At 38.0% G+C, this 10,582-nt stretch overlaps 1 protein-coding gene and 1 long non-coding RNA gene across 2 annotated transcripts; one reads left to right on the top strand and one right to left on the bottom strand.

Moving 5' to 3' along the window:
- Window positions 1-2,392: 2,392 nt before the first annotated feature.
- Window positions 2,393-3,773, top strand: LOC119993706. The gene is made up of 4 exons (XR_005466563.1): window positions 2,393-2,514; window positions 2,632-2,702; window positions 2,781-2,839; window positions 3,478-3,773. It is a non-coding gene; the product is annotated as an uncharacterized LOC119993706 (long non-coding RNA).
- An 87-nt stretch (window positions 3,774-3,860) lies between these two features.
- On the bottom strand, window positions 3,861-4,568 carry LOC119992758 (secreted RxLR effector protein 161-like). Its single transcript, XM_038839550.1, has one exon. It carries the CDS (start codon window positions 4,566-4,568, stop codon window positions 3,861-3,863), a length of 708 nt encoding a protein of 235 aa, XP_038695478.1.
- Between the last annotated feature and the right edge of the window lie 6,014 nt (window positions 4,569-10,582).

Below are 10,582 nucleotides of genomic sequence, written 5' to 3'. Positions count from 1 at the left end.
TTTGTTCCAGTAAAGAAACTCCAATAAATTTTGTTTCATAAAATCCATCAAGTTTAAAAAATATTCCATAGAGGACAAAAACTTATAAACATTTATTTTATTGACAAAAATACCATCATTTTTCCTATATGACACCCAAATCTGAGTTTCTCCCTCCTGCGACTATTCTGGCTAGCCAATAGGTGGGAATGGTGCGCCTAGGTCTGGGTTACACTCATGTGGTAGTGGTTTGCAGAGGTAGCATCTCCGGTGGTCGGATCAGACACTTTTCTTCACAGTTGGACGTGACTTCAAGGTCAAAATCAGGTCGAATCAATAGCCGATAGTGGCAAATAATGGCTGGGGATTGGTCGTGTTGCTCTGGCGCTTCTTTTTGATTGATCGATCGCCGTGATCGGTGGCCGGATGGCAGTGGTCCACCATATCCATGAATGTGGTATCTGTTTCATTATATCTATTTGTTATCTGTTTCATATGCTATTTGTTTCATTATATCTATTTGTTATCCGTTTCATTATATTTGTTTTATTATATTTATTTTATTGTATATGTTTGTGTTGGAAAAAAAATATACACATGTATCATTACATAGCGGAATACCTGTTGTAGCAGATTCACGGATCGAGCTGCTTAGTTCCACGTCGCTTACCGTTGGCACATCGGTGACTAACACGGATCTACGAATACGTATGGACTCGGGGATCGCTACCAGAGTCCTCCCACTATTTACACCCTAACTAGCCTTGATCACGTAGGCGGAAGATCGGAGTTTGAGAGAGAGAGCGTTTACGTATATTATTTGGTGTGTGAAATACAAAGGACTGACCCTCTATTTATAGGCTCATAAGGGATAAGAATTGATGTCTTCTAATTTGATTAGAAGTCTATCAAATCTCTCAGGATAATACCATTCAAAATCAAATACTTAATTTGATTAATATCCAACTAAATATTATCCTTAATTATTAATTAAACAAATTAATTGATAATGTGGACGTTTATCCACATCTCCCACTCGTCCACATAGGACTCTTTCTCAAACGTTGTACAGGCAGTAGGGCGTGCGACCAGACGAAGAAGATTCAACACTCATTGAACAGTTACACTAAGTTACCACCTAACTAGTGTAACATATCATATAGATATAGTTCGTCTATGCTCTAGACAGTTTGACCACACCAAACCAAACACTCTCAACACCTTTTGAGAATAATCTCTTAACAGTGCTTGATTTCCACACAGGTACAAATACTCATCCATGATCACTTTGTTGCTAAAACAATTTGAGATCGCCCGGGCTATGGATTTGTACTATTAAGGCATGTTATCAAACAATCTTCCTTAATGACTCATATATCAATTCGTCTTTGTTTTAATATTTTCTAGTTGTGCCTCATTCGACTGTAACAATATTCATGGCCGTGTATGACACAACTAAGAAAACATTTCAAACTCTAACTACATGATATAGTCTTAAGTCATAAGAGTATAAATAATTTTCAAGGCTCGCACAGTGACAGATAAGGTGTTTTTCATGTCACTCCTGAAGTGGTCGACTTAGCACAAATAAAAACATATTACATGCTATGATGAAGCTCCCACTTGATGGGATGTCACTAGCTTAAACATCATACGGATTTTTCATAGGTGCTACACAATCATCCAACTTAAAATGTCAACTCATACATTTTGTCCGGCTTTCGTAAGGCTTATATGTGGTGATTAATCACACATTCGACTATAGAAATAGTCTCATCTCAGACTTACTGAGGCGACGTATAAATTAAGCAACTTATGCAAAAATAAACCACTCATGTCACTACTTAAGTGACAACTAGGTTTTTTGTCTCTTTCTACCAACCACGCAGGTGATAGAATTATTCCCCGTGTGAGTAAGGAGATCGTAGCCTTGTGAAATTAAAATTGTGCCTAAATTTATGGTGTAATAAACATAAACATATTATGAATAATACTTCATTTTATTTCATAAAAAAAATGAGAATCCAATAAATACCCTTTACATAACTAGAGTCTACGTAGACCCATTGTCCTAACATGAAATGAAAACAAATCTCTAGGTATTGCTTTTGTTAATGAGTCAGCTACCATCTCTTTGGTGGGAATGTGTTTAAGGGTAACTTCTTTCTGGTTGACCATAAGTCGGATATTATGATAACGAATATCAATATTGTGAAAACCCAAATTAAAAAAAAAATGATGAAGTGTCCGGACACTTTGAGCAAATTTTGAGCAGTATACACTCTGACTCATTTTCTTCACAAAATGTCCGGACACCCTTTAGAGCCGTCCGGACACTTATCGGGAAATTGGGTTTAAAAACACTTCTAACAATTTTTGGGTTCATTTTCTCACACATTTGACAGAGAGAACGCTGAGAGAGAGAGGGAACTAGAGAGAGAAGAAGGATTTTGGTGTGAATCAAGGAGAAAGGAGCTTGAATTGAAGCTTTTGGATTTTCTAAAGCTTGGATTGCAAGATCTTCACAAGATTGAGGTAAGATTTTCATGGGTTTTGAACTAGGGTTTATGGGTTTGGGTTGATTTCGTGGAATTGGAGGTTTGGGGGGTAAAAGTTTGTTGTTTAATCACAATTTATGGATATTGATGCTAGATTTGAGCTTGGATTGAAGTGTGGAGGTAGGAGGAGAAGGGATTGAGCAAGGGTTTGAAGAATTTACTAAGGTAAGTGTCTTTATTGTGAATGTATGGGTTGAAATTGATATTGTTGGAAGGGAAATGATTGTAAATGTTATAAATTAGGTTACTTGAACTTGGAGAAGTGGTTGCTAGAGTTGTGGTGAGGTTTTTACTCAAACGAGGTAGGGATTTTCTTAACCCTCAATTTCGAACACTTTGGCTACCCGAATTATGATTAATTTCATTCGTTTCCGCCTTATTGTACAAGGGGAAACAAACCTTTGCATGTATACTATTGTGCGTGAAATACCCTTGTTGTTAAATGATTGTGTGTGAGGCATTACCCTTGGACTCTCGATCACCTATCGAGTAGTCAATGCTCTTTATCATATGTTTGAATGAAATCGCCCGCAAATGAATTTAGTTGCATAATATTAATGTGTGATATTGCATTGGTTGCATGGTAGAAATGGAGGATTGGATTGTGGTATGTACGTCAACGTGTACTAGTGGTTCCGATTATTTGGCTCTAGTGACACGGTTGATGGTACCTGTATGAACATGCACTAGTGGTTCTGGTTAATTGGCTCTAGTGGCATGGTATGGAGTATTTGTGAGAGCATGTGCTAGTGGTTCCGGCTACTTGGCTCTAGCGACATGGCTCCATTAGATGTACGGAATTGCATTTGTTTGACAACATGGCATATTGTTGCATTACGTTATTTCTCTATAATATTCCAGACCGTTTTCTTATTTTTATACTCCTATCCGATATCCCTACTGAGCCCCCTTCTCACCGTTTTCTTTTTCCCCTCCTCAGGTGATATAGGTACTAGCGCTAGTGCTTCGACTACGGATCAGCAGGGAGGAGCGTGACGCGGATGGCCTGGACTTGTGGTGGTTTGTGGTTTTATTTTGTGTGGTGTTGGTTAGTCTTTGGCTTAATGGTATATTAGGATATATACAAGTATGTAATGTGTGGGATGAATGATGATTTTTGATGGTTAGGCTTAATGCCCTGGTATGTATGTGCGTATGAAGATTTATGATTGGGATGATAGGGCCTGAGGCCCCGGATGATTATTTTGATGTTATGGGAATTGTGTGTTTTAAATTGCTATGTTTTATGTAGGAGGCATTCTCCGATATACGGGGAGATGCTGCCGAATTTTTGTTTAAAATATGTGTTGGTATAATGGTGAGTTAATGGTATTTGAGTCTTGGTGTTTTAGGTGGCAGCACGTGGGTGCACACACGTGTTGTCAATAAGTCACGTTCCTGGGACGGGGCGTGACAAATAAGCTTTATCTTCCCATGATACTTGGGCTTCTTTGCATACTCCAAGGCAGACATGCTATCGAAGAAAATCTCAACAGGCTTTTCAATCTGAGAGGTAGCCTCGAGATGTCGTAAAAAACGCCTTAACCAGACGGCCTCCTGGACTGCAACTGAACATGCAACGTATTCAGCTTCCATTGTTGATAGAGCGATGCAGCTCTGCTTTTTGCTACACCAAGATATTGCTCCTCCACTAAGGATAAACACATATCCAGAAGTGGATTTTCTTTCGTCTCTATCACTGGCCCAATCAGCGTCACTGAATCCAGTTAGTTTTAGGTTTCCTCCACCATAGCAGAGGATTAGATCTGTGGTTCCACGAAGGTAACGAAATATTCTTTTCACGGCTTCCCAGTGGGTAAGACCTAGATTACTTTGATATCGGCTCACTAGGCCAACTGCAAAACAGATGTCAGGACGAGTACACAACATAGTGTACATCAGACTCCCAACTGCACTGGCATAGGGAACCTTGCTCATCCTATTTCTTTCTTCGTCTGTCTTAGGGCATTGATCAAGTGATAAATATCGACCCTTTTCAACAGGGGTATCAACGGGCTTTGATTGATGCATGCGGAACTTCTCCAAAATTTTCTTAATATAATTTTCTTAAGACAAACCAAGAATTCTTTTGGATCTGTCCCTCATGATCTTGACGCCAAGCACATAGTTAGCCTCACCCATATCCTTCATTTCAAAAACTGAGGATAGCCAATCTTTCATGGCATTAATCATCCCCATATTATTCCCAGCAAGTAAAATGTCAACTACGTATAGAGACAGGATCAAAAAACCTTCTCCTGTCCTTTTGACATATACACAATGGTCATCTTCAATCATATACATGCCTGCCAACAACATTGCTTCATGGAACTTGAGATACCATTGTCTAGATGATTGTTTGAGACCATATATGGATTTTTTAAGACGGCACATTTTGCCTTCTTGTCCTTCTGCCACAAAACCAAAAGGTTGATCCATATAGATCTCCTCATCCAGCTTCCCATTTAAGAAAGTTGTCTTAACATCCATTTGGTGTAGCTCCAAATCTAAATGAGCTACTAGTGCTAGGATCGAGCGAATAGAGACAAATCTCACCACAGGAGAAAAAGTCTCTTCGTAGTCTATACCCTCCATTTGGGTATAGCCTTTCACTACAAGTCGGGCTTTATGCTTGTCAATTGAGCCATCGGCCTTCCTTTTTACTTTTAAGACCCACTGATTGTCAATGGCCTTTCGCCCTGGTGGAAGGTCAACCAAGTCCCAAACTTGGTTCTTTGCCATTGACTCCATCTCATCGTTCATGGCAGCTAACCAATCATTGCAAGCAGGTGATTGAAGTGCTTCTTTGTATGAAGCTGCCTCATCTACATCTAATAGAGAGCATAACAACGCATGTCCTTCAACTCCAAAATGTCGACGAGGAATGTTTCCACGTTGACTTTTCCGTAAGGAGTTTTCATCACTCCCATTATCTATGGTGATTGCTTGAGAAGGACGTTCTAATTCCCTCTCCTCGCCAGAGATAGTAGAAGATTCCGTAGACTGTAACTCATACAATTCTAATTCTTTACGGATATCACCAATGCTTGGGAATTCATTCTCTAAAAATTCTACATCTCTGGATTCTGTCTCTGTCATACCCCCATCAGGATGTTCACCATACATCACATACCCTTTTGAGTGTTCAGGATATCTGATGAACACCTTTTTGTTAGCCTTTGGGCCAAGCTTCCCATACTTATGGGAGGTAGAGTGAACATATCCTGCTGAGCCCCATGGGCGCAGATAATCTAACTCTGGTTTCCTTTTACTCCAGAGTTCACAGGGAGTAGTAGGCACAGACTTACTTGACACACGATTAAGTATGTATGCTGCCGTAAGCGGTGCATCGCCCCAAAAACTTATTGGGAGATTGGCTTGAGCCATCATTGTCCTAGTCATGTCCAACAAAGTCCTGTTTCGACGTTCCGCTACACCATTTTGTTGCGGTGTCCCAGGAATTGTAAGTTGCCTACTAATTCCTTTAGTTTCACATAGAAGTTTAAAGGAATAGGACAGATATTCACGTCCCTTATCAGTTCGGAGAGTTTTCAAATTTCTCTCTTGCTGAGTTTCAACTACCGCAACAAAGCGTTTGAAGCATTCTAATGCTTCATGTCGATGGGAAAGCAGGTACACATACCCGAATCGTGAATAATCATCTATAAATGTTATGAAGTACGATGCTCCATGTCGGGCTTTAACATTCATAGGCCCACAGATGTCTGAGTGGACTAACTCCAATGGATGAGAGGCCCTAAGAGCCTTACCAAAAGGCTTTCTTGATGCCTTTCCCATTAGACAATTCTCACACATAGGGAGATTGACTTTTTCAAGCGAGCCCAATAGGCCCGCTTTGGCTAATCTAGCCATTCTTTCTTGACCAATATGGCCAAGTCTAGCATGCCATAACATACCATCTATTTTAGGGAAAGTAACAAGTGCAGAAGAAGAAGAAGAAGAAGCGGCATTATAATAATCCAAATTTAACTTAAAGAAACCATTGACAAGTTGTCCATTAAAGATCAATTTATTATCAAAAAACATGTCAACAACATTGTTCTCAAAATGAAAAGAATAACCTAAAGGCAATAAAGCTAGCACAGAGCAAAGGTTACACCGAAAAGTTGGACAATACAGAACATCATGTAGGATTAAACTGCGACCCCCTAACAATCTAAGTTGATAGGAACCGCATCCCAAAATCTCCACTTGTCCATTATTTCCCAGATAGACATACTAAGTTCCAGTTGGGATTCGGTGAAAAGCCACAAAGCCCTGTCTATCACGAACTATGTGTTTGTTCGCTCCTGTATCCAAAATCCAATCAGGAATGGAGTTAGCAACTAATGCATAAGAACAAACATTGACAGAAATCAATTGAGGAACTACCTTCTTAGGCTCAGAACAGTTTCTGGCCAGGTGTCCCTTTTGCCCACAGTTGTAGCACTTCATCTTAGCTACATTCTTCTTGGGCTTTGGCTTCTTAATCTTCTTGCCTTTAGACCCGTGACCTTTCCATTGCTTCTTTTTCCCTCCTCCTTTTCCCTTATACCCATTTCTAGGTTTGTTGGGAGCGTTGGCCACTAAGGCCACTTTCTTGGTAGTAGCTTTGCAATCAGCTTCTAGCTCAAGGTGACGGGAAATATCATCGAAGGTCTTGATATTCTCTGAGTGAGTCATCAATTGCTTCATATGGGCCCACTTAGGGTCCGACAAGGAACGGATCACGGCCAACACCTGTTGCTCATCACTGAGCTCAACACCAGCATTCCTCAAATCCTTAATCATGCCCTTCATTGCACGAAGATGCTCGGGCATTGTGTGATTTGGGAGCAACGTATACTCATTGAATTTGAGGTTCAAGGCACGAAGTCTAGTGGCATTGGTTTGCCCAAATTTGATTTTGAGCTCATTCCACATGGCCTGAGCCGTAGTGCAATCCTCAAAATCACCAATTAGGTCATTTTGCATAGCACTAAGCATTGTGAACCGTGCACAACGATCCTTTTTGACCCAATTGTCATAGGCTTCCTTGTCACGGCGGTGCTGGGCAATGTTACCTTCTTCAGGTGGCACCATAGCCATCTCCAAGGTCTCAAGCACTTCTTGCTCGTTGAGAAGATACTGAATCTTCCTCCTCCACACATCATAATTTTCAGATCCAGTTAACTTTTCTCCTTTATTAAGGTCAGCAATAACATTTTTCGAGGCCATTACTACAAAAGTAAACGAAGGTTGGATTTTAGTAAGGCACAATTTATCAACTTCAAATATAAAAATCAAATAATTTTCCTAAAAATGCGAGATCGAAAAATCGCTATGCTCAAGTCATCACCCACAATCAAAGGAAAAATCATTTAACCTTCATATTTCATCAATCAATAATCAAAGAACGAATCTTTATGATCCATCATATTAACAATATAATATGTAAGCAATATTGCACATAAATTTATTATTATAAGCACTAAACTTATAATAGATATATTATGAGGATTATTATGCACATAGCACAAAAAAACCTTTGTGAGCTTTCGAAGTTAGGGACTAACAAATTTAGCAATCAGATTGTTCCCAGGAAAGAGAGGGTCTTCCGTTTAATACGGCGCACAATTAAATAACCCCTTTCCTCGACAGAATTTTCTAGACATTGCTAATAACGTTTTGTCACTAACAAAGATTGCCCAAACAATAAATGCATAACATATATGCAGATCATAATTCAACGAATGAATTTAATCACAATTAAAATCCTCATTATAATTCAACAAATGAATTATTAATCATACAATACAAAAAAAATGATGATTTATAATCACAAACGCTAAGCACACAATTAATAAAATCACGTGAGTCATCAATTAATTTAAGATATCACATAAATATCAAAAAATAAACATGGATCAAATTACAACGGGAAAACACATTTGTAATATAAGTTTACTTAAAACGTGGGTTTAAGTCCAAAAAACATATTTTTAGGATTTATCATAAAGACATAATCTTTATTCTAGCCCAAATAAACTTTAAAGTCCAAATTAGGACTAAGCCCATTTTTCATATATATATATATAATACATATATAGCCCATTAGTCTTTAGTCTAACCAAAAAAAAAAAAGCCCATTTAGTCTTTAGTCTAACCAAAAAAAAAAAAAAAACTAAGCCCATTTTGATTTAAAACATATAATCGGCCCTTTTTTTTTTATATTTAAGACCATATTGGACCACAAAAGACCCTACTTTTTATATAGCAATTGTTGCAACATATGCAACAACAAGACTAAAACGAATTATATATATATATATATATATAAACAGAATTATATATATATATATAAACAGAATTATATAAAAATAATAGGGTTCACATAAGTGTCATTAATTAAAAAAAAAAGATTTACACAAAATCATAAAATTAAAATCAATTTAATCAATTGATGATTAAAACCTATTTAACCATAAATACGGGAACTGAATGAACCAACTCCGATACCAATGTTGGAAAAAAAATATACACATGTATCATTACGCAGCGGAATAACTGTTGTAGCGCAGATTCACGGATCGAGCTGCTTAGTTCCATGTCGCTTACCGTTGGCACGTCGGTGACTAACACGGATCTACGAACACGTATGGACTCGGGGATCGCTACCAGAGTCCTCCCACTATTTACACCCTAACTAGCCTTGATCACGTAGGTGGAAGATCGGAGTTAGAGAGAGAGAGCATTTACGTATATTATTTGATGTGTCAAATACAAAGGACTGACCCTCTATTTATAGGCTCATAAGAGATAAGAATTGATATCTTCTAATTTGATTAGAAGTCTATCAAATCTCTCAGGATAATACCATTCAAAATCAAATAATTAATTTGATTAATATCCAACTAGATATTATCCTTAATTATTAATTAAACAAATTAATTGATAATGTGGACGTTTATCCACAGTTTGAATACTAAAACACGAGAATTTCATTTGGTAATGTCATCACAATGAATGTTGAAACATAAAAATTTCATTTAAACATATATAATATCATCATATTCAAAATAGATATAATGTCTGCATATCAAAATAGATATAATTTCTATAGATATGAAAAATCAGATCTAAAAACCAAAATTATTTTCACTTATTTGACCAGGTCAAATTCCAGATTTGATGTGCCTTGGTCCGATGAGTTGCTTGGTGGTGATGATGGTCGTCGGCGTTGGCCAAATCGAACTATTTTAAATGGTGGTCCGTGATTTCACCAAGCTTTTTCAGCGACTCAAGTGATCATCGACGATCGGTGATGATTGGGTTTTGGTCGGGATGCCATGGAGCTTCATTTTGATGTTTCGTTCTTTAGGAACGATGGCCGGATGACCATCTTCCTTTATAGGGGCGCAAGGAAGAAGGAGAAGAAAGAAGGAAGAACATTTTAGTAAATTTGTAACTTTTGTCATTTTTTCTTAAGGTTTTTTTCACTTGTCCTTATTGGAACACAACTCTCAGAATTTTTCATTATGTGTAAAAACCCTAATAATAATGCCCTTAAAGATGGAAATTCTTCTTATTCTTCTTCTTTCTTATCCATCACTGGACTGGGCAGTTTTTGTCTTGTTCTTGTACGTGCCTTACATATGAGGCCAAACATGGTTCTCCCTTCTATATACCTATCAATTGAAGAGCTGCATTTTTACAATCTGTCAATATTCTGCTTCATGGGGTTAGGCCAAGTACCCATTTGGGATTTTCTCTTTCAAAAGCTCTGTTTTTTTTTTTTTTTGGATTGGTATTGAAACAAAGAAAACAAAGGCGGATTCATGTTATTATTCCCCTACGCTCTCTTTCTTCTTTGTTCCCCTACGTTCACCTTTGCATCAGTTTAAAGACAAAAGTGTCTGTTGTTGCTCCAACCTCTGTGCTTTCATTCCTCTATCTCTATTTTGGGGATTTTTTTTTTCCTGAGTTGTTGCTCAAACTCTTGTATCTGAACTTTGGGGGGCATGGGCAGAACTACATGTATGTAAGGGGGCGGCTGCCCCCCTTAA

This window comes from Tripterygium wilfordii, chromosome 23 (assembly GCF_013401445.1).
Source record: "Tripterygium wilfordii isolate XIE 37 chromosome 23, ASM1340144v1, whole genome shotgun sequence".
NCBI classification, from domain to species: domain Eukaryota; kingdom Viridiplantae; phylum Streptophyta; class Magnoliopsida; order Celastrales; family Celastraceae; genus Tripterygium; species Tripterygium wilfordii.
This window is presented reverse-complemented; position numbering and strand designations above follow the sequence as displayed.

Excerpts from the sequence above, each read along its gene's own strand:
- LOC119992758 (XM_038839550.1), bottom strand. The coding sequence starts at position 4,568 with ATGCATCAATCAAAGCCCGTTGATACCCCTGTTGAAAAGGGTCGATAT.